The sequence below is a fragment of the Erinaceus europaeus genome, chromosome 11 (assembly GCF_950295315.1).
Source record: "Erinaceus europaeus chromosome 11, mEriEur2.1, whole genome shotgun sequence".
In the NCBI taxonomy this organism is placed as follows: domain Eukaryota; kingdom Metazoa; phylum Chordata; class Mammalia; order Eulipotyphla; family Erinaceidae; genus Erinaceus; species Erinaceus europaeus.
In genome coordinates, this window is record NC_080172.1 from 26430292 (window position 1) to 26455599 (window position 25308).

Below are 25308 nucleotides of genomic sequence, written 5' to 3' on the forward strand. Positions count from 1 at the left end.
TTTTTTTTAAAGTTTTAAAATCTTCATTTATTTGTTGGATAAAGACAGTCAGAAATAGAGAGGAAAGGGGGAGCTAGGGAGGGAGAGAGACAGAGAGACACGCACAGCCCTGCTTCACCACTCATGAAGCTTTCCCCCTGCAGGTGAGGACCGGGGGCTCAAACCTGGGTCCTTGTGCACTGTAACATGTGTGCTCAACCAGGTGTGCCACCACCTGGTCCCTTCACTTCTCTTTTCAAAGCTTTGTTTCTATAGCATACTATTTTATTTTGCACTCAAAAACATGTGGCCCTTCTGTGAATCACTGTGACACTTCTCTGTGCATTTTCCTCAAATTCCTTTTCATTCCATCACTAAATTCTACATACTATTTGGGTCAAACCCAGATGATTCTTCTCCTAAAAGCATTTGCATTTTCATAAGATCTTTCTTCCTAAGGTTCATAATAAGGAATAATCTCTTTCCTTATTGCCTACCACTGACCATTATTTATACTTCTGGAACTCAGCATGAAATACAACTTCTGTTCATACCTTATAGAGTCTATAATTCTTAAAAGACTTACAAGGTTGAGATTTGATTCGTGCATTTGATTCATTTTTTAAATTATTTTCCTATAGTATCTTTCAAAGTGCTTTACAATGAATATTCACTGAAGATGAAATAAGTGAAACATGGTAGAGTACATGCCTTGCATGCACCCTGGTTTGATACCTAGCACACAATAAAGTTGTGATGATTTCTCTCAAAAGAAATAAAAACACACAAATAACAGATTGAATGTGAAGTTGTAAATATTATATAAATTATAATTATTTTTCATGGAAATAATGGTTTAAATATTTTATATTTAAATATAAATAATATTTAATTTAATATTTAATATGATAAAATAATTTTATCATTTATGATTTAAGATTGCAGGAAAATATTTTAAGTAGATGCTTTATTATGTAAAATCATAAGTGTTTTCAAGCCAATATAGTTTAAGATTCTAATCCTGTGTCTGTATAACAAGATAAAGTTACCAATAACCTGTGAATCCAATAACTACCTTTTTTCCTGCAATATTATCTAGTTCCAATGGCTTGGAAAGAAGTTACATTTAATTCACTAATATGGCTGAATAAAGATTTATTAACCTCACTTGACATATTTCAAAATTATTTTTTAAGGAAAGGAATATTGCAGAAAACTTAAGATTTGAGATATTTGACTGGAATTCAGTACACTTTCGAAGAAGCAAGCATGCTTTCTCTGTTCTTATTTGAGAAGAAAAAACATTAACTATACGGTATTTGCTTCATGTTAAATGTTCTCTCCAAGACAGTACATTTTTGATAAATAGTTGTACAAGAAACTTTTGAGATTTAGTCATTAAGAATATGTAAGAATGCACAGACAACCTTTTCTGATGGGAAAGATGAGGACTCAAGGAGCTATATAAATAAGCACTTAAGTGAATCTGATATTTACTGACTTAAATATTCAAGGACTTGGTTTGTAGATTCCAAAAGACTGAAAGTCTGTTTTTCAAAAGAACTGTGATCTTCTATCAATGGTGAGATCTTGGCATTTCTACATTCTAACAGTTCATGATCCTTGCTTGATGTCATCAATTTATTATCGACTATACCAATAGCTGCATCTTCCACCAGAATATCTGCTTGGTATGCTCCAACTGGAATTTCAGGTAGTCCAATGTAGTCATGATCTGTCACTACCGAACCCTGTAAAAGATAAAGACTGTCTGGGGAGAAAAAAAATAATCAGATTTATCTTTTAGTATTACAACTAAACATCATTTGAAAACCACAACGATACAAAAACAAGGGCAACAAAAGGGGGGGGGAAGCCTCCAGGGGAGTCCGGCGGCAGCGCAGCGGATTAAGTGCCCGTGGCTCCTCACTTTCACAGGAGTCGCTTCACAGTCGGTGAAGCAGGTCTGCAGGTGTCTGTCTTTCTCTCCCTCTGTCTGTCTTCCCCTCCTCTCTCCATTTCTCTCTGTCCTACCCAACAACGATGACATCAAAAACAGTAGTAACTACAACAATAAAACAAGTGCAACAAAAAGGGAATAAATAAATAAATATTAAAAAAAAAGCCTCCATGAGCAGTGGATTCATGGTGCAGGCACCAAGCCCCAGCAATAACTAACCCTGGAGGCAATAAATAAACAAATTAAATTAAATAAGAAAATTAATGTCAAAAATGCAAAATAACAAGTAGTAAAAATTATCAAGGTTTACCTGAGGTGTGTTCTCCTATCTACTACATAAATAAATATCTAAGAGTAGATAAAATAATATATAAGATTGATAACACTCATACACTCAGAAGTCATGAAAAACCACGGAGTTTGTGTGTGTGTGTTTTTTTGACCACTAAGATTTTCACTGGTACTAGGTACTTGCATGAGAATCGAGAATCCACTAGCCTTTTTTTTTTTTTCCCTTTCTCCTTTTATTTCTTTTCTAGTTTCTCCTTGATAGACAGAGAAGGGGGAGACAGAAAGGTAGAGAAAGACACCTGTAGCGCTGCCTCACCACTTGTGAAGTTTCCTTCCTGAAGGTGGAGACTAGGAGGCTTGAACCTGGGTCTTCCTGCATGTTTGCACCCTATCAGGTATACAACTACCTAACTCCAAAACCAAGGTTTTATTTTTAAAAAATTTTTTATTAGTGATTTAATAATGATCGGTAAGATTGTGGGATAAGAGGGGTACAATTCCATGATTCCTACCACCAGAATTCTACATCCCACCCCCTCAAAGAATTGGAAGATTTCCAATTATTTTTATTTTTACTAGAAATTTAATAATGATTGATAAGATTGTGAGATAAGGGTACAATTCCATATAATTCCCACTATCACAGTTCTGTATCCCATCCCCTCCACTTAGAGGTTCCCTATTCCATACCACTCTGGGAGTATGGGCCAAAGATCTTTATAGGGTGCAAAAGGTGGAAGGTCTGGCTTCTGTAATTGCTTTTCTGCTGGACAAGGACATTGACAAGTCGATCTATACTCCCAGTCTGTTTCTATCTTTCCCTAGTGGGGTAGGGATCTGGGGAAGTGGGGTTCTAAGACTCATTGGTCAGGTTGTCTGCCCAGTGAAGTCAGGTTGGCATCATGGTAATATCTGCAACTTGGTGGCTAAAAGCATTAAGATATATAAGAGTTCTGGTGGTGGGAACTGTGTAAAGCTGTACCACACAATTATAATTATAAAAATAGTTACCAACTATACCTGTTTATAAGAGTAGTTTTCACATATAAGAAAGCTTCTATACATACATGGGTGGCATATCAACAATATATATATACACACACATATGAATATATAATACTTTTCCTTTAAATAAATGAATAACTTTAAAGTATTCTATAATAATGAAACTATAAAGAGCAAGAGTTGTACTAAGCAAATTCCACACAAGTCACTTTATATGCAAAGGAAAACTAGAGTTCTCAAACTTTGTTTATGTAGAAAAAAAAAAACAACATTCTTATTCATCCAGAAAGGTCAAATATGTTTCCACTCCCACTATGGCCCCAATGTACTGCAGGCAGTAGAAAGGTTCTTAAACTTAAAAAAAAACATTCTTCCCCCCACCCCCGCCAAATACTGCCAAAAGACAGACACTTGAAGTCTTACATATATATTAAAATAACATTTTAGATATTTTAGATTAAATAAAACATATTATTAAGTCTATTTTAAGTATGTTTGTACCTTTTTAGTGTAACTACTGGGGAACATTTAAATTGAATATTAAATAATTCTTGCATCTTTTGGATAGTATTTATTAAGAATAATTCTAAATTAGGGATATAGTAAAGAAAAAGGTAATTTGTCCTCAAGATAGGCAAACAATGGTGCGTCATTATTTATTTATTTATTTATTTTTACTAGAGCACTGATCAGCTCTGGCTTATAGTGCTGCAGGGGAATGAATCTGTGACTTTGGAGTCTCAAGCTTTTGCCTAATGATTATGTTATCTACTCCAGCCCCAATTTTTTTATTTTTTACAAAGTGTTTGGCATGGGACTTTTAGACAAAATGACAAAAAAGACCTGCTTAACATAGCAGTGAGAAAAATGTGGACTTAATACTGAATGTAGAGACATTATGTTCTAGATAAGAATGGATATAAGTTTGGCAACAAAAACCTATCTACTTTGGGCAGAGTCTTTAATACAGCTAAGAAATCTTGATGTAAGAGTAGCAAGGTCAAATGTACACAGACAAATTCATTCTTCTTTTGGCTACAGCTTGTCAAAATTTATCAAATAAAAAGGGATGACCATTTAAAGATATTTTGTTTGCTTTAACTTCAGTTTAGTAGTCCCCCCCCCCCCCATATCCCTGGGGCTTAGTTCCAGAATTATGAATCCACTGCTTCCAGTGGCCATTTTGCCCCCTTCTTTTTCTTTCTATTTTAATTTTTTTTCCTGATAGGACACACAAATATTGAAAGGTGAGGGAAGGGGAGACAGAGAGGAAGAGAGACCTACTTCACTGCTCATGAAACTTCCTCCTTGAAAGTGGGGAGTAGGGGGGGCTTGAACCTGGGTCCTCAAGCATGGCAGTGTATGCACTTTACTGAGTGCACCACCACCTAGCCCCCTCAATAATTCTTTATAACCATCTTTTGAGGTGAAGGTTTTCATAAAAATATATGATACTGAAGAAAAAAGTAGCAGAAATCACATTTGAGTTTTGGAAAATGAGATAAAGAATCAAATAGTAATTTAGATTCCAGGATGGCTATATCAGTACTTCTTATGATCACATCAGAAAAGTATGCATATAAATTTCATGTTCCGTATGTGCATAGTAATACTGTTACAATTTCCTTATTATTATTGGAAGACATAACCACAGACAATTCAAGCATGTGGCCAAATTATACTGCCTCTGCTTTGGACCTTTTACTCACTTGAATTATGAAATAATCAGAAGAAGCAAAATATCTGGCCTTTTATTAAAGAAATATTTTGGCAAGAACAAATTCAAAATGTTGAAATGAGTCCCAAGACAGCAGATCTAATTATAAATTTTGTATTAATTTTTTTAAATGTTTTATTTAATTTAAAGTACATAAACACCATCCCCACCACCAAAAGACTGTGTCCCATTTTGTATTAATTAAGGAAGGTTAACATATTAGAAAAGAGTAAATCCTAAATGTCAAATCTTAAGGAAAGAAAGTACACTCCACTCTGCACCCATCCATGCACACTATGACCTGTTGTGTTATATATAATGTTGTTATATATAATGTTCTGACTTATCATACTCGAAACCTGGGCCTCCAGGCTGAAGCTTCAGGAGTGTTGAAGAAATGCTGCAGGTTTGTCTCTCTCTTTCACTTTCCCTCTCTTCCCTGTCGATCCATCTTTGTCTCAATCAGTCAATCAAAATACAAGTTTAAAAAAGTCCTCTATTAATTTATATTTTTATTATCTATATAATTTTTTTACATTTTATGATATTACATATACATATAAGTAGATAGTCTTCATTATCTTTGTGTCTGTGTCATCTATAAACAGGTTTAATACATTCAGTTCAAAAAAGTAATTATACATTTCTTTAATTATTTATTCCATTTTGTTGCCCTTGTTGTTTTATTGTTATTATTGTTGTTGTTATTGATGTCACTGTTGGATTAGATAGAGAGAAATGGAGAGAGGAGGGGAAGACAGAGAGGGGGAAAGAAAGACAGACACCTGCAGACCTGCTTCACTACCTGTGAAGTGACTCCCCTGCATGTGGGGCGCTAAGGGCTCAAACCGGGATCCTTCCACCAGTCCTTGCGCTTCGTGCCACCTGCACTTAACCAGCTGCCCTACCACCCGACTCCCTGATATATTCACCTCACACAAGACTGTTTACTTTGGCATCAATTAACTTAAGCTTTATTTTTTTCAAGCTAAAATGAAGCATGAAATAACAGAGCACTATGAAGGTGAAAACAAGAGAACACACAACTTTTGAGAAACCAGGTCAGCATCTCTCATAAGAATTGAGTGATGTATGTGAAAGCACACTGGAAATAAATAAAATCTTGCAAGTCTGACAGTTGAAGAAGAAATATTTGGGGCCGGGTGGTGGTGCACCTGCTAATATGTGCAAGGACCTGGGTTCAAGCCCCTGGTCCCCACCTGCAGGGGGAAAGCTTTGCAGTAGGTAAAATAAGCAAAGTTGCAGTTGTCTCTCTTCCTCTCTATCATCCCCTTCCCTCTTGATTTCTGCCTGTCTCTATCCAATAATATAATGATTGTTCTCTCAGAACAGCATATCCACTGTCTGTAATATAATCTATGACACAGGGACCAACCCATTCAGACTGAAAATGGCCATCCTTCCAGCAGTTTTTCTTTTGTCTTAAAACTTCATGGCCCACTTTTAAATGAAAAGGATTTTCAGAAATCCTTTTATAAAGATAATGAAAAAAAAAAAAACATTCTAATAAAACAAGACTATGTGTATCTAAAACTAATCCAAACTAATCTACCCAAAGAGGAGGATGGTAGGGAAATTCTTGCAATTCTAACTTGTCTCCTCATTCAGAGGAAGTAAAAATGCAGAGAAGTGATATTTACCTTGTTCACTGGATTCTCTCACATAGGGTTTAAGGTGGGAAATTTTGATAGGTCTTTTAAGTCGAGTTCCAGTATTATCTCTCAGAACAGCACATCCACTTTCTGTAATATAATCTATGACACAGGGACCAACCCATTCAGACTGAAAACGGCCATCCTTCCACCAGTTTTTCCTTTGTCTTAAAACTTCATGACCCACTTTTAAATGGAAAGGATTTAGTTGCTTTGGCTTCTTTTTAACAATGATTTTGCTTCTGTTTATTTCCTCAAAAGTGCTCTTCTTTATCTACATACAGAAAATGAAAAAAAAAACACCAAGAAACAAAGCTATAGTTTCTTAACGATAAATGCAGATAACAAAATAGCTATTTTATTACCAGTTAGATAATGCTTTACAAGATTATAAGAGCACATGGGAACAGTCCCACACTGTATCCACTACCAATGTTTTGTTCCTCCCCCACCCCATAAACTCTGTAGTTCTCAAAGTCTTAGAGATAGTCTGGCTACTTCTCTTTTCCCTTTCCTTACCTTTGTCTTTTTTTTTTTTTGCACACCTGTGTTTTTCAACTTATGGATATGCTACTAAACATAGCTATGAATCCCACCTAATTCTTAAAAAATATTTCAAAGCCGGTACTATGAATAGCCCCTCTATAAAAAAAAAAAAAAGTAAATTTAGAGACAAATTAAGCAATATGCCCTAGTCAAGCACTGGAAAAGCAACAAGAACAGGGATTTGAGTCCAGATCTCAAAATACATGGCTTCTTCCATTACTAGTTCTTAAAACTTCATAGCTCATAAGCATACTGTTTCATTAAAACAAGCAGCATTTGCTAGAGAGTCTGGTTAAAGGGACTAGTATGTGTCTATGTATGTGTGCAAATGCTAAAACTTGGGAAAAAAATCACTTTACATATATTTTACATTTGTTTTCTATTTAGGTAGAATTACCTGGTCAGTTGAAGTGGTATCCTTTGCTGGTTTTGTATCAGCTTCTTTAATTGCACCTAGAATTTTGGTAAACATATTTGTACTATCATCGTCCATCTCATCAAGAATAGCTGAAGTCTCAGGCATGTAAGGATTTCGGTTAAACATTTGAAAATACGGCGTATTTTTGGCAGGTTCCTATTTTAAGGAAAATAAATAGCAACTTGTATCAAAACACTTATAAAGGTAATGGGTCTTTTTAATTTTTTAAAATATTTTTTATATTTATTTATTTATTTATTTATTTATTTACCAGAGTACTGCTCAGCCTTGGCTTTTGGTGGTGCATGAGATTGAACCTTGGACTTTGGAGCCTCAGGCATGAGAGTCTCTTTACATAGCCATTATGCTAACTACCCCCTGCAAGAAACAGTCTTAATATGAAAGTACAGAATTATAAAAAGGCACATACCAAGTGAGTTACATTGAAGGCAAAGGAAACAGCAGGCAGGTAGTCATCCCAGTTATTTGGGTGGTCAGCACAGTGTTTGGCAAGAAATCTTTTGATTGTGTTAGGTGCACTTTCAGGTGGATTAGCAGTTTGAGAGGCATGAGAAATTACAATTTGCTTTGAGCCAAGCAATCTACACAGTTCAATGTTGATCTGAAAGATATACAAAACAAAGCTGTCTTTCAGATGTGCACTTTATTTTCACCTTGACTAAAAATTTTCAAAAGAATTTCAATTTTTTTTTTTTTTGCCTCCAGGGTTATCGCTGGGGCTCAGTGTCTGCACTAGGAATTCACCTCTCCTGACGGCCATATTTTTCCACTGTTGGTGGTGGTGTTACTGATGAAAGGACAGAGAGAAATGGAGAGAGGAGGGCAAGACAGAGAGGGGGAGAGAAAGACAGACATCTGCAGACCTGCTTCATGTCTAGTGAATCGACCCCCCTGAAGGTGGGGAGCTGGGGCCTCCAACTGGGTCCCCTGCCCAGTCATCTATTGAGCTTAACCGGGTGCACTACCGCCCGACCTCCATCTTGTCTTTTTTGTTCATGAATAATCATCATTTTATATAAGATGTATGTCATTTCAAACAGTCATGTGTTATCCTTGTGACTGTTGTTTAATATATGACATGCCATACACTAATGCCACTAATCTTGATGTTTTAAGTTTATTTCAGACCTCACATAACTTATAATGGCTTCATATTTTCATCTAACACCCTTGAGCAATGTATCTAGTTTAAATGAGGATCTTCCTTACTAAAGGTAGAAGAGAATCAGTAGTTTTCTTGATAACTGAGTTTAAATGGTCAATTTGCTATCAGATCTAATTAGTTCATATGTGTTTTTCTTTTATTAGTGTCTGAAAGAGTACCGGAAATGAAATAGAAATGTCATTTGTCTAATAAAAAAAAGTAGATGACAGCGACTGCAATACTAACAAAAAACTTAATCACCTGGCTATTTTGTCAGGAGTAGACTGGTCAGTACCATTCAGTAGGCGATTACTGCTGAAAGCAGATGAATGAGTGAGGAAGAACTGTAGACTTTTACATGTTATAGATTCTTTTTTTTTGCCTTCAGGGTTATCACTGGGGCTCAGTAGAGAGAAATTGAAGGTATAGGAGAAAGAGAGAGAATGAGAGGGGAGAGAGAGAGAGAGAGAGATATCTGCAACTCAGATTGAATCCAGATCCTTGCGGGGGGGTCCCTGTCGTCATACTATGTGAGCTTAACCGGATGCGTTAGCACTCGGCCTACTGGATTATGTTTTTCTATGGTAATGTGATTTTTTTCTTAATTTTTTTATTATCTTTATTTATTTATTGGTTAGAGACAGCCAGAAGTAGAGAGGAAGGGGGAGACAGAGTGGGAAAGAGACAGAGACACACCTGTAGCACCGCTTCACCACTTGCAAAGCTTTCCACCTGCAGGTGGGGACTGGGGGCTCAAACCTGGGTCCTTGAGCATTGTAACATGTGCTCTCAACCAGGTGCACCACCACCTGGCCCCTTATGTGTCATATTTAATCCTCATCTTAGTTTGAAGAAATCTGAAGATAGCTTTATAGTTACAAGCTGGCACAAGTACAAAAATTTTGGTTTCTTAATTTCCAAACTATCTTTGGACTATCCAGTAAGAAAGATATGTATTACATATATATTACATTTTTAATGCAAAAAGGCTTCACAAATGTATGACATATTGTCTATTGTCAAGTTATATCTAAAAGCCAAGTTTAATTTTATTAATTACAAGAGAGAAAAACTAAGAGAGCAAAACACTACTATACCAGTCATGGAGTTTCACTTGTTTTCGTCTTTGCTGGTCCCTCTTTTGGTGCCAGGGATCACACCCAGGTCCTCCAAACATGCAGGGGAAACATTCTTTTTTTTTTTTTTTTTTTTTTTATCGCACTAGGGGAAACATTCTGAGCCACTTTCCTTGCCCCTAGAGTCATTTATCTAAGTTTATCTCCCTCTAATGCACAGGTATGCTGAGTAATAATGTTGACATATGCTCCTAGATCTAAAATAGCTTATTTGTCTTACCTGATGAATGAACTCATCTCTGTGGTCCATTATTATCTTCTGAGGAAGTCCATATAAGAAAATTACATTGACAATAGCTTTAGAAATTTCAGATGCTGTAATATCACATAGAGGCAAAATCACAACCCATTTTGTGAACAAATCTGTCATGATTATAATATATATATGACTTCTGTGGCTTGTTTGGAATGGGCCCATCAGTTCAATAATAACTATCGTCCATGGGTTTTCCACCTTGAGAAGGTGTTGTTTAGGTGCAATAATAACTGTATTTTTTGCCACTCGGCAATGCTGACAAGCATAAACCTACAAAACAGGCAAATAAAGACATACAAATGTTAGTAAGTGCAATATAATGACAGCAATCTTATAGATCTAAACTTTTAAGATAGATAATAAATACTCTGCATTTTGAAAGAGAAATGTCTGAACTACTCTCAAAATAAAATAAGACCTTCTACTTAGAATAATAAGCATAACTTACTGGTAATATTAAGTTTAAGTGGCCATCTTAAGGCTCCTTATTCACATGGAAGTTAATTTTGGTTTATAAACAGTAATTATTAAAGCTCATTCACTCATCTACTCTAACAATGATTATAAAATAAAGGTTTATACTTATAGATGCTAACATTGTGCTTCCGGGAAAAGAGGGTAACAAAAATAAACAAACAAACACACAAACAAAAGCTAGGGCTGGAGACATAGTTCACTGGGTACAGTGCAAGGAGCCCTGATCTGAACCTCAGTACCATATGGGAAGTGTTTTGATAACAGAGGAAAGTCTGACCCGGTGGTCTTTTCCTTCTCCTCTTTCGCTGTATGGGGAGTGGGGGGGGGGGAGAGAAAGAGAGACATAGCAATGAAATTACATGGTCATGAGGACCAACTCTATATAAAAAAAAAAAAATCAAAGATTGTATCATCATGGGACTTTCAGTTGAATGAGACAAAGATTAACTGATCAGTTTATGGATAGTGCCATTGCTCAACACATTTCTGGAATTCCATTTTAGAAACCACTTTTAAACTAGCTTTTGAGTAAAATCTTAAAACCGAACTAACTATATGCTGCATTAGTTACTTTTGATCAAAATTTTCTCTCCAAATTAACTTCTGATTACTTCCACATATCATATTCATTTTCAGATGATAAACATCTGACAAAGACTTCATAGAATACTTATAAAGTAACAAGTGATAGGTGCTAAAGCAAGTATGAATGCCAAATAAAATTTGGGATCCTGCCATAAATGTTTGCTTAATTCTCTCAGGCTGAGATAACAATTTTGGTGTACTATTACAATTAATGAGATCTCACATACATATCAAAGAATTCCTAGGATTTTCCATATATAATATGGTACAAAGAGATCAACTGACCTCTCAGCAAACCCATGCTTCCTGTTTGAAATAGAAATTGACAGTTGTAGTGGGTTAAAGTTCTTTAGACTAATTTCATTGTTTTCACAATTTTCTTTTTTTTTCTTTTTGAATTATTTTATGTATTTACTAATGAGAAACACAGGAGGAGAAAGACCCAAGCATCACCTTGGTACGTGTGCTGCCAGGGATTGAACTCAGGACCTCCTGCTTGAAAGTCCGATGCTTTATCCACTGCGTTACCTCTCGGACCACTCTTTTTCTTTTTTTTAATTAGTGAATTGATCTTACTTTACAAAATTACAAGATAACAGGAGTATAATTCCACATCATTCCCATCACCAGAATTCCCCATTCCCTCCACTGGAAATTGGAATAATTATACCAAGATCACAGATATGGAAGATATGGATTGACTATTATTTCTATAGCTATCTGTGTGTGTGTGTGTGTGTATATCTATCTATATATATATATATATTTTTTTTTTTTTGCCAATTTTTTGTATGGCCCTACCTTCTCTTCCTAAGTCACATCTACTACTTTTGAGTGTCCAAAAGGACACTCAAAACTTCATTTTACATTTATTTTAGGTTTCTGCCATATTTGACATTTTTTATATCAAGATGAAATACATTAAAAAAAGATGAGAGTATGTATGTAGCACATATCAAGTCTGAGTTATGAGTTTATTCTTCTATTAAGGAAAGTTTGTGACTGTCATCAAAAAAGTATCAAAGGAATTTCAGTTGTTTAAATTCTGCTTATATGAAAAAGTACAATGACGAGTAACTGGTTTTAAGTAATATTCAGTCTAGATAATTTACTTAAAAATATTTAAATAGGGAGTCAGGTAGTAGCGCAGCAGGTTAAGTGCAGGTGGCATAAAGCGCAAGGACCAGCATTAAGGATCCCGGTTCGAGCCCTTGGCTCCTCACCTGCAGGGGAGTCGCTTCACAGGCGGTGAAGCAGGTCTGCAGGTGTCTTTCTCTCCCCCTCTCTGTCTTCCCCTTCTCTCTCCATTTCTCACTGTCCTATCCAACAACGAAGACAATAATAACTACAACAATAAAACAAGGACAACAAAAAGGGAATAAATAAATATTTAAAAAATATTTAAATAATACCTCATTCTAGTTCAAATGATAGTTTAGTGATTATAAGGGAGAATTTTGAAGGTAAGTAACCCTTTGCAAATGTTTTTGTACAAAATTACTCAAACAGAAAATACCTAGAAGTGATGCCCAATATAAAACTGAAACAGTAATGAATTTTGAGAGTATCTACTAAAAAGACATCATTCAAAATAGTCTAAATACAAAAGCCATACCCACTGTTTGACATCGTTAGTCACAGAAGTCCAATAGTAGTTGGACTCAACCAGTGTAAGGGTTCTGGATATGCCATGATGGGCTCCAGTGTCATTTTCATGGCATTCTCTTAGGATTTTCTTTTTTTCTTCTTCTGAAACTATGACCAAGCGGTTTTGTTTTCTGTCTTTCCCAATATAAAACAGCTTTTTTTCTGGAATAAACAATACAAAAAGTATGAAATAGCAATTTTCAGAGATCTATGCATTTCAGATAACCAGTCTTATCTTCAAACCATGATGGATGTTTTTTAAAAAAAAACTTTTTCCCCCCTCTAATACAGAATATTTACTAGATATGATGCTTCCAAACAATCTGAATAGTTCTCTGCATTTTTTTTTTTTTTGCTTCCAGGGTTATTACTGGGGTTGAGGGTTTGCAGAAGGACTCTACTGCTCCCCCAAACAGTGTTTTCTTTATCTTTGAGAATGAGAAGCAGATAGATATAGAGAGACAGAGTTGGAGAGACATGACACATGTAACCTGTAGCACCACTCACGAAATCTCCTCCTGCCTCCACAGATGAGACCAGGAACTTCAACCCAAGTCCTCCTGGATGACAATGTGTGGTGTGTGCTCTATGAGCTGTGCCAATGGTCCTCTAATCTTCAACTTTTGTAATTACTAAATATGTAGAAGAGGCTCTAGTTTTTTCATATCAATACATGTGAAGCTAGCTTATTCACCAAAGCAACGACCTCTATGGTAGAATGAAATTAACTTCCCATGAAAAGAGCAAAACTAAGAAAACACTTGAAGGCACCTCCTAAAACAGTATGAATTAGCAGACTGTATAGAGGTGAGCAACTTTTGGAACCAAATATTCCAAAACCGCACTTTTTTCATGGTTACACTGTGTAGGCAATCTCTTCTAACTTCACTACTCATCCTTCAGAGTACTTTATTAAGCCCACTAGATAATTAAGCAAGCACAACTGAGTGGGACATAGGTTACGCAAATTAGAAGGTAAGTAATTTGAAGGCAGGAACCTTATCTATCTTACCCATCAACTTACCCATAATGGCTAAAGCGTTAGTTATGTAGGAACTCAGTACAAAGCATTGCAGAAATGATAAGGTGAATTAAGAATGAATTCTGGGTAATATTTACAACTATGTCCTTGAACAAAAGGTATGTTTTCCTTGCCATTTAAATAAAATTGTTTTATTGGTCAAGGCAAAAAAAAAAAAAAAAAAGAATGAATCCTGGGGGGTCGGGCGGTATAGCGTAGCGGGTTAAGTGCACATGGCACAAAGCGCAAGGACTGGTGTAAGGATCCCAGTTCGAGCCCCAGCTCCCCACCTGCACGGGAGTCACCTCACAAGCAGTGAAGCAGGTCTGCAGGTATCTATCTTTCTTTTCCTCTGTCTTCCCCTCCTCTCTCCATTTCTCTCTGTCCTATCCAACAACAACATCAATAACTACAATAACAATAAAACAACAAGGGTAATAAAAGGGAAAAAAAGAAAAATGAATCCTCATTATAGTCTAAGAGGTATAAGTCTGCCTGCTCATAAGGGAGATTACTGGAAGGAGTGTATGTACACTAAGGAGAAATGGGCAGGTATCTATTACCTTAAAATTATCGTAGCATTTTCTTGGCCTGCACTGGGAAATGTTTCCTTGTCAACGTAAGCAAAACTTCTATTAATAGCATTGCTGCAAGTGTGTGACCCAAATTTCACCTGGGCCCCACCACACTGGGGGTGGATATATAGTTTCCCTCTTTCCCTCTGTATGTCTCTCTGAGAAAGATGGTTCAAAACAGTGAAGCCCTATCAATGACATAAGAAAAAAAAAGTTCTGACTTTCACTTAGTTATCTGGTGTAACTTCTCATACTGCCTTCTTGCTTATCTCAAACCTCCCTCTGTGTTTGAAGCAGAAAAAGTAAAAAATCATGATAATCTTTCAAGATAAAGTAGTGTGTTAAATCCATTCAGGGAGATTTGGAGTCCAAAGATAAATATAATTCCAGAATATCTAGTGACAGCAAGATGTGGGAACAACAGGAATAACTATAATATAAACTGGTTACTTTTATCAACATGTTTAGCATCACATAAATTTTTCTTTGAGTGACGAGTGCTCCATTAGAGTATGAACCACCTGAGGAGAAACATAGAATCCATTAATTTAGATGTGTGTGTTTTATTGCTATCACATTTATTTATTTACTTATTTATCCCCAGATCACTGCTCAGCTCTGGCATATGGTGATGTGGGGGACTTAACCTGGGAGTCTCGAGCAGTAGAATCTGTTTTCATGACCTTTATGCAATCTCTTACACTCTGGGATCATTTTCTATTTCTTAAAGTGTTCTTTTTGTTTTTATTGACTTTCAGTTTGGTTCAGTCTGACTTTTATCGTGCTGTAGGTGGCTTCATTAATTCAGCTTGAAATTGCTATGCAACAACCAATTATTACAAAAATTCTCAGGATTCCAACAAAGAGCATATAAGAGTATCTATTAACTCTATAGTCAAGAAGTGAGGTATCAATTTTACCTTTGAAGGCAAACTTTTTTGCTGCTCTTCTTATGCCACTTCTTTCACTTGGTAATGTAGTTGGGTGGTATTCACCAGTCCGTTTATAATACGCAATCTGTTTAAGATGAAGGTCACCATTTTTTCCACTACGGACCATTGCGAATCTAAGTAAAAGTATTTAAAGATACAGTTTAAATGATTAGCTAATTCCGTTTCTATTTCTGTCTGACTTCTATCATATTTCTGCTTACATATGAATTGAACATTCCCAGAATAGTATGTGACAGAGATAATTGCACTACAGAAAAGAACAGTGTGATGCATCACATGGACTAAAATATTCAAATCCTATTTTGGGGCTTTAATATGACCAATTATCTTGTCTCATTCCACGTGACAAATTCTGAAAAATTTCCACTGAGAAACAAAGGAAAGGGACAAGTACACTCCAGAAAATTTGCTTAACTTCACTCATTGTTATTTATTCAAACATTACTTTATAAAATAATCCTATTCTATTATATTTAAGTGAATTACAGATTATAGGGAATATTTTAAATTTTCTAACCACTGCTAGATGTTAATCTTGGTCATTGAAGAATGCAAACAAAAACCTATTCATCTAGGTGAAAGATATAATTTAGAAATGTTCACTGGTAAATGCCAGGAAATATACTCTTTTGAACTATGCATAAGCTACTTTTCCTTGAGCAGAAATGATGTTTGGTCCTGAATATGCTTTTACCACATTATAAAAGAAATTTGATTAAATTAGTAAAAAAAACAAAAAAAAAGTAATATGGGAAAGTAATATACTGAAAAGGTAAAAAAGAAAACTTTTCTTTCTTTTTAAATATTTATTTATGTATTCCCTTTTGTTGCCCTTGTTTTATTGTAGTTATTGTTACTGATGTCGTCATTGTTGGATAGAACAGAGAGAAATGGAGAGAGGAGGGGAAGATAGAGAAGGGGAGAAAAAGACACCTGCAGATCTGCTTCACTGCTTGTGAAACGACTCCCCTGCAGGTGGGGAGCTGAGGGCTAGAACCAGGATCCTTATGCCGGTTCCTGCCCTTTGCACCACCTGAGCTTAACCTGCTGCACTACCACCCGACACCTGAAAACTTTTCTTTCCATTTCCAATTTAAATGAATTAATCCTGTAAAGGTCATTTTGTTTGCACTCACTCAGGTCCAATTCTGACCTTTCTCCTATTAGGAAATGAATGTCTACAGACTATATTTCGAGTATTTTGGTTGGATTTTTAGGCAAATGAAAAGGCAGAAGAGGCCAGAATAAGTACTTTCTAAGTTCTTCATTGGTTTTAGACACATCCCTATCATACAGCCAAAGCTCCCCTTTGTCCCTCTAGTTCTCTTGAGAGATGATTTCTTTTAGCAGTTTCAGCACTAGTGGGCATAACTACCTCCTGGTGTTACTAGTTTCCAGGCCATGTTTTTATTTATTTATTTATTTATTTATTTATTTATTTATTTATTTATTACCCTATCTGTGTTTGTAAGTAGAAGCTATGCTGTTTTCTTTAACAGAGGGTCAATGGAGTGGCTAAGTAAATCGAGCACATACTTAAGCACCATTTGATCCATGACACATGAGAGCACCATGGACAGAGACAAGTAAAATTCCATGGATGGTGAGCAATGAGAGCTCGTGTATCTCTCCTCCTTCTGTCCCCTCCCCTCGTCCAAAGTCCACTCTATAATACAACTATAAAATAAAAATTTGTGGGTTGGGGAGATAGCATAATGATTATGCAAAGAGGCACTCATGCTTGAGGCTACAAAGTCCCAGCTTCAACCCCTAGAACCGCAAGTCTAGCTGAGCAGTGCTCTGGTAATAAATAAATAAATATAAATTAAAAAATAAAATTGAGGGAGTTGGGCGGTAGCGCAGTGGGTTAAGTGCACGTGGCACAAAGCTCAAGGACCAGCGTAAGAATCCTGGTTCGAGCCCCCGGCTCCCCACCTGCAGGGGAGTTGCTTCACAGGTGGGGAAGCAGGTCTGCAGGTGTCTATCTTTCTCTCCTCCTCTCTGTCTTCCCCTCCTCTCTCCATTTCTCTCTGTCCTATCCAACAACGACAACAACAATAATAACTACAACAGTAAAAAAAAAGGGCAACAAAAGGGAATAAATAAATAAAATAAAATATAAAAAAAAAGAATTAGAATTTTGAGGTATAAGATTGGGAAAATGGGGATACAACCATTCAACCTATAGCATTGGGGATACCAGAAGACCTTTTATCTGATTACTCAATATAAGATGAAACTTTAATTACAGTGGAATATATTTTTCATTAATATACTCTTGGTTTTCCAAGAACAAAGATTCATTTTTTAGAAAGTCTATTTATAGAAATTAACTTCTCCATTTTTCAAATCTTTTAACATTTAAATAACTGAATACATATAGTTTAAAATACAGTAACTCATGTTCATAATAAGCTTACAATACAGATTATAATACAGATTCAGGAAATAGAACTTATTAAACAAAATTTTGGATAATGAGCTTTTCAAGGTGTTCAAGGCTCTGAGGTCCCAGGTTCAATTCTCAGCATCACCATAAATTAGAGCTGAGCAGTGCTCTCATCTCTCTGTCTCAGTATCTTTCTGTATCTCTCAGTAATTAAAAAAAAAAAAAGGCCCCAACAACAACTATATATATATTTATTCTTTCATCACCATTAGATAGCATAGACAAAGACAAATCAGAAAAAAAAAATCTACTTTTAAAAATCTAATCCTTGTTTTTAAAATATATTTATTTATTTAGTATTGGATAGAGACAGAGAGAAATGGGGGGGCAGGCAACAGAAAGAGGAGCCAGACACCAGCAGCCCTGCTTCACCACTTGTGAAGCTTCCCCTGAAGGTGGGGACCCGGGACTTGAATCTGGGTCGTTGGGCACTGTAATGTGTGTGCATAACCAAGTATGTCATCACCTGACCTGAAAATCTCTACATTTCATATATCACAAGTCTTTTCACATGTGTATTCACTTTTTCTTGATGGGTCAACTATCTCGGCTCAATACAGAACACTTAAAGGGTGACTATTTGCTTGTCACAATTACCTTGAAAATTATTTTCACAATCAATTGTCCATTACATTTTTTTAATATTCTGAATGGTTTCCTTGACACAGTAGACACTAGTAGTCTGTTCCCAGGCACAAAATTCCAGCTATAGAAAATGAAAAGAATTTGCGAGATGGTGGTGATAGTTGCACAAAAGCCAACATATTTAATGCAACTGAATTTAAATAGTTAACATGATAAATTGTGTTGTGTATATCTTAACTACAACTTACAAAAATTAAAAAGAGGGATTTTTCCTCTAGATGATTGGAAACATAAAAGAAACTGTAAGCCTGAAGAAATGAAAGGGAAGAAGGGAGTGGGATACAATGTACAAAACGGAGGGATGGATTTTGTGATCTCTTCCATTAAGAGGAGAAAAGGAAGAAGAGTGTACAGTTATGGTCACCCTTGAGGGATAAACCTATATACTTACTTTACGTTCAGAGTCCCATGGATCTTTACACCAAGGATGTTTTTAGAGACTCAGCACCATTAGCAAGGAAAACTAAAATAAATAAAACTGAATCAAATTAAAAAGCTTCTGCCCAGCGAAAGAATATTCCAAAAGGATAAAAAGGCAACCCAGAGAGCAGGGGTAGATAGCATAATGGTTATGCAAAGAGAATCTCATGCCTGAGGCTCCAAAGTCCCAGGTTCAATCCCATCCATCCTCCGTGCCCCCCACCATAAACCATAAACCAGAACTGATCGGTGCTCTGGTAAAAAATAAATAAATAAATAAATAAATAAATAAGGGCAACCCAGTAAGGAGGGGAAGACACACACGCACACGCGCGCGCGCGCACACACACACACACACACACACACACACACACACACACACACACACACACGATGCTCCACACCACTTATCATTAGAGAAATGCAAAATAAAACCACAGATATTGCACCTCACACTTGTGAGACTGATCAATATCAACAAAAGTGGAAATAACAAGTCTTGGTGAGGCTGTGGGAAAAAAAGTACTCAGATATACAGTTGATTGGGAGGCAAGCTAGGTAGTCCCTATGGAAAACAGTTTAGAGACTTCATAAACAAATATAAATTGAAATACCTATGATCCAGCAAAACCACTGCTAGGCATATATCCAAAGCACATGAAAATACTAATTTAAAGTGATATATATACCCCATGTTCACAGCTGTATCATAATCTAGGTTTGGAAGCAACCTGAATGCCCAGGGATGGATGACTAGATAAAGAAGTTATAGCATACATTTTCAATAAAATACTACTCTGTAATTTAAAAAGATGATACCGTCTCCTTTAGCCCAAAATGAATGGAACTGGAAGTGATTATACTTAGTGAGGTGAGATTAAAAAAATAATAATAACCAGAAGACAGGTTCACTCATATGTAGAATACGGATTAAAGGATAAAAAACTTGAAAAACAAACAAAACCTCACCAAACACTCAGACTTTGTGAGAATCAGAGTGACTGGTGTAGTAGAAGATTCTCAGTTTCTCTCTGTATCAAGTAAATGAATACATAAAACATTTGTAAAAAAAAAGAAAAAAAGTAATCAAAATATAAAGAAAATGATTGAGGTAATACTCAACAATTACTTTTCTGAAAAGAAAATGTCTGTATGAGAGTCTAGCGGATAGCACAGTCTTAGAAAGCACCAATCACATGCCGGAGACATGTAGGTTAGCTGAGGGAGAAGGTAGAAAATAGGAAAATAGGAGTGGTTACAGGTGTAGGTAGGGCTTTGGGTTCAAAAAGCTAAACCTTGCTCTCTTTCTGGTTTTTGTCATGTGACCACCACAATGTAAGTCTTTTTACTTACTTTCCCCTTTAACAGGTTCATTCTCCAGCACCACTTAAAGGTAGAACTGAGCAATGCTCTGGTTCTCTTTACCTCAAAAATAAGTAATAAATCTTAAACAGCAACAACTATAAATAAATAATGCTCATGTAGGTTCTGTCTAGAATGTAGCTAGCTGGCGTCACTCACGCAATAGTGAGAAAGGCTACATATATCCACTAAGATAACAATTCTTCTCAAATTGATGTTGAGATACAATGTAATGGGAAACTCTGCAAGCACTATCCCTGGGTTTAAGATACAAGTTAATGCTAATAACAATCAAGGATGTTTGGTACAGGCAAAACCATGGACATGAGTCTCTGGAACAGAATAGTATCTAGCCAGAGAACCATCTAAAAATGGCAACCTGATTTTTGACAAAGATGCCAAGGCAATTCATTTGTAAAATGATAATATTTATACAGCAGAAATGCTGTAATGCCAGAAAAAAAATTTCTTTATATTTATATGGAAAAGTACACTTAAATTCAAATATGTATAATCTGTGATTATTAGCTCTCAAAGTCATTAGTTGTTATAAATGTCAAACCTACGACTTCAGAAATTCTACAGGACACTTTTTTCTTCTCTTTTTACCTACGACTTCAGAAATTCTACAGGACACTTTTTTCTTCTCTTTTTACCAGAGTCCTGATTAGCTCTGGTTTATGGTGGAGGACTTTGGAGCCTCAAGCAGGAGTTTCTTTGCATAACCATTATGCTATCTAACCACACCCCTAGTAGCCCCCACTTTTTTTTTTTTTTGGTGAGTTCATGTTAAGCAGAAGCTTACTACAAACAGAAATTAAAACTTTTGCTCTTTTAAAAATACCATTAAGAAAATAGAGAGAAATCAAGGCTATGGTAAAAATGTTGGGTGTGTGTGCCAAATTTGAACAAAGAACTTAAAGAGCATATGGTTAACATATAAACACAAGATACTCCATAACTGTAAGACAATAAAAAATATAAATTATAATCATAATAGGATACTAAAGATATTATTCAACATAGTCTCAGATGTCCTATCCATGACAATTAGGCAAAAGAAAGGAATACAGGGGAATCGGATGGTAGCGAAGTGGGTTAAGCGCACAAAGTGTAAGGACAGGTGTAAGGATTCGGGTTTGAGGCCCTGGCTCCCCACCTGCAGAGAGGAGTGTTAAAGAGCGAAATCAAACCACCATCCACTGCAAGGAAGCAAAAGATGTTTATTAACGAATTCAAATCCGGGCCGAGTGGCATCAGACAGCAGTCTGCCAGCTCGACCTCGAACAAAGCTCAAACCACACTATGTATAGGATTTCAGAGCTCACTCCAAGGGAGGGGGTCATGCAAAACGAGGATTCTATAATATATCCAATGGTACTCTATAGAAAACACGGGGTCCAATCATTTCAAACATTACAACACACTGAGCAACCTATAGAATTTGTCTAATTTCAAGCCTGTATGCAAAAAAAAGGTTACCTCATTCTTTTGTCCTTTGCTGGGACCACCCGGCCATCTGTTTGCAATTTATCCAGCCATATGCTGTAACTTATTGGGTTACAGCATCCCTCAGACCCTATGCAAAGGCTCTGATAATGCTTACCAGATGCAGGATCTTTCAGACAAAAATAACTGATGGCCCTCACTATCTAGGTTTTGTTTGATAAGGGAAAAGGGCAAGGAATTTTCCACCTCACTAGGCAGGAGGGCAGAAAGCAACTATACTTAAAACTTTAAAACTACTGCATCGAACAGGGAGTCACTTCACAGGCAGTGAAGCAGGTCTGCAGGTGTCTATTTTTCTCTTCCCCTCTCTGTCTTCCCCTCCTCTCTCCAATTTTCTCTGTCCTATTCAACAACAACAATAACTACAACAATAAAACAAGGGAAACAAAAAGGGAATAAATATTTAAGAAAAAAAAAAGAAAGGAATACAGATAGGAAAGAAGAAGTACTGCAGTACACAGAAAATTCAAAACAATGCAGCAGAAAACTCTTGGAAATTAAGGCAAAGTGGTAGGCTATAATATTAATATTAAAAAAGTGCCATTTACTTATGCAAATGATAAACAAGGTGAAAGAAATCAATCCCATTTACAACAGCAGAAATATCCAATTAGGTATTTAGTAATAAATTTAACGAAGGAGGTAAAAGATTTTTATATTGAAAATTATGAAACACTATTGAAGGAAACAGAAAAAGGCACAAAGAAATAGACATTCCATGCTCAAACGAAAGAATTAACATCATTAAAAGGACCATCCCATCCAAAGCAGTATCTAGATTTAAACCAATCCTGAAATTCTACTGGATTTCATCTTTGCTATTATTTTATTAAGGAAATAGTGATTTACAGGACAGTTGTTAGCATAGGCATAACCTCTCATCTTTCCATGATAGGTGTCTCAGGTTCTTGTACACCCCTGTGCATTGGATCTTAAGGTCCACTTAACCCCAACCTCCACCCTCCCCCTACTTCAAGTCCAAGTTTCCCTGTTTTGCATAAAGCTACAAAAATTTATCTGGAACTAGAAAATACCCAGAATTGCTATGGTAATCCTGAGATAAAAAAAAAAAAAAAAAAGAATAAAAACAGAGCAGTATGCTTCCTGAATTCCAATTATATTATAATAATCAAAATAGAGTGATACTAGAATAAAAATAGATATACAGATGAATAGAAATAGAGCCAAGAGAGAGCCCAGAAATAAGTCCTCACACCTACAGTCAATTATTTTGGTAAAATCTTTAAGCATTCCTCTGACTGATGTTAAACTGTCCTGTAAGGGGGAGCCTCCATGCTGTTCTAAAAATTGCTCTGTAAGAAAAAGACTGAAAAAAACTTCTTCCCTTCATTAATGAAAATTAACACTATATAGTAATGTTTACTTATAATGTTTTATTGCTGAAAACAAAACCTAGAAGATTCAAGAGTCATATTTTTCAGTTTGATCCTAGCAGCCATTTGGTAGCTAATATGAGAAAATGGACTCATTATAATACTTCAGAACAAAAAATAAATAATATGTCCAAACATGATTAAATGAAGGTATGAGCTAAATGAGAGAATAAAGCGTTTAAGTTATAAAATCGCAGATATTAGATCTTCTTTGGGTATACTTATATGTTTAAGAAGTTTTGTCCAAAGCATGTAGGAGTAAGAAAAGGTAGAGGAATCCGCATGTTGCACCAAAGTAAAAGACTCTGGGGTGGGTGGGGGAGAATACAGTTCCCAAAAGGAAGACAGAGGACCTAGTGGGGGTTGTATTGTTATATGAAAAACTGGGAAATGTTATGCATGTACAAACTATTGTATTTACTGCCGAATGTAAAACATTAATTCCTCAATAAAGAAATTTTTTTAAAAAAGGTAGTGAAGGTATCTTGCTACAATTTTAATTATAAGAGTAAACATAAGGGTCATATTTAACATAAGTTTCTACACTTTGTTCCCTGTTCAACACCAATCAAAATCAATAAACACTTGTGTACTTATTTCTTAATTCCTTTAATTCTGCTGTGTGGATACTAAGGCAGTGAAATAACACTTTAAATAACTGAGAAGGTGCTCACACAGATAGCCCCCAGACTCACCACTCCGGCAGGATAAGGTTAAACTTCAGCTACAAAGAGAATAAAAACAAAATTTAATACCTAAGATTGGGAAGTTTTCCTATTATTTATAAGTTATCAGAAACAAATGATCATGGCCTTTGACAGAACAAATTGCTAACACCTTTAGGAACCACCCTTCACCTCAGTGAAAGCCCAGGGTCCCCAGTTCCATTCCAAGGCTCAAGAAAACATATAAAACTTTCTTTTGTCTGCCTCTCTTCAAATCCCTTGGGTCATTATGACTCTTCCTGAGTATGAAATTAATGTCTCTTCCTCCTGTTAAACTGACTTATACTAACTTAGTTATTAGACTACTTCAGGCAAACCTTAAGGGTAGAGGAAGATGTTTATTCCCCTGACAGCATTTTTCCAAAGACAAAACCCGTCAAGTCTATCAACTTAAGTCTCTTACAAGGTCATCACACACATACATGTGCTGTGCATTTAAGCACTTTAAATCTGTAGCTGTTTCAATAACCACATTAACTTCAGATTAAAACATTTTCACTTGTGAAGTCTACTTGATCTGTATAAGATGGAAGAGCACTGGTTCACTGCCGTTCTTATCAAAAACGCCTTCATCTCCATGAAGTCACATGGCTTTTTTTTTTTTCTAACTTCTCTTCCTCAAAAAAAGCTCAATTATAGAAAACCCACTGAACCTGCATTTTCCCTTTAAAAGTATACGCCAAGACACTGCCTTTGGGCTCGACTTCTGCCCCCAGATTTTTATCTGGGATAGTCAGAGAGAGGTGATCTTTCAGATTAATCTAAAAGTCTTAAAGAAAAGGAAGAATTATTTAATGTCAACTACGTGCCTCGCTCAACTTCTGAATTTCAGCGGAGGTTCAGAAGCGACTTTAAACTAAGCAGAGCGGGGAGCTTTTCAAAGCTGTTTGATCAGTTCCTAAGGGCAAAGTCCTACTGAGCTTAGCAGAAGCAGTAAAATGACTTTTAAGTAAGACTCAGCAAATAAGCGCCACCCCAGGCCCAACCAGCAAAACTCGCTCCTCCGCAGCCGGCGCAGAACCTCACAACGCCCAACCGAGGCCCTCCCGTCCCAAGAGCGCCTGCGCAATCTTCAGAGTCAATCAACCCTCCCCACCCCCTTGTTATTACTATTATTATTAGGTTAATCAGATCGATTGGCTTTGAAATTGTCAGGTCACGACCTCGGGTGAAACAAAAAGAAAAAAAGCTTTTAGATCTTTTAGCAGAGCACACTAGAACGACCACTCACCGAAGTGGTCTTAAAGGGAAGGGGCAGGCTATAAGCTTCCTCTCGCGACTTATCTGGTGCTGCCGGAAGTGGAACCACCCGAGTCGTTAATGAGGAAGTGCTTCTGGGTGTAAGAAGCGTCTTCAGGAAAGATGACCGCGGATCCTTTTACTCTTGCCGGAAATCGTTC

The 25308-nt window shown here is 36.2% G+C and overlaps 1 protein-coding gene across 12 annotated transcripts; it reads right to left on the reverse strand.

Annotated features, from left to right (window-relative positions):
- Positions 1–25284, reverse strand: GIN1 (gypsy retrotransposon integrase 1). 12 transcript variants are annotated; one of them, XM_060201234.1, is made up of 11 exons: positions 25140–25284; positions 23879–23907; positions 18890–18961; positions 18451–18559; positions 15372–15517; positions 12824–13017; positions 10111–10416; positions 8020–8211; positions 7569–7745; positions 6614–6899; positions 1–1750 (listed from the first exon to the last, which is right to left on the reverse strand). In XM_060201234.1, exons 5-11 carry the CDS (start codon positions 15508–15510, stop codon positions 1473–1475), a joined length of 1572 nt encoding a protein of 523 aa, XP_060057217.1. In that variant the 5' UTR covers positions 15511–15517; positions 18451–18559; positions 18890–18961; positions 23879–23907; positions 25140–25284; the 3' UTR covers positions 1–1472. The 12 variants fall into 12 exon arrangements, with proteins under 12 accessions (XP_060057217.1, XP_060057227.1, XP_060057220.1 ...); XM_060201244.1 differs by having other exon boundaries at positions 10111–10149; positions 25140–25283; XM_060201237.1 differs by lacking the exon at positions 25140–25284 and adding an exon at positions 25019–25040.
- Positions 25285–25308: the final 24 nt, after the last annotated feature.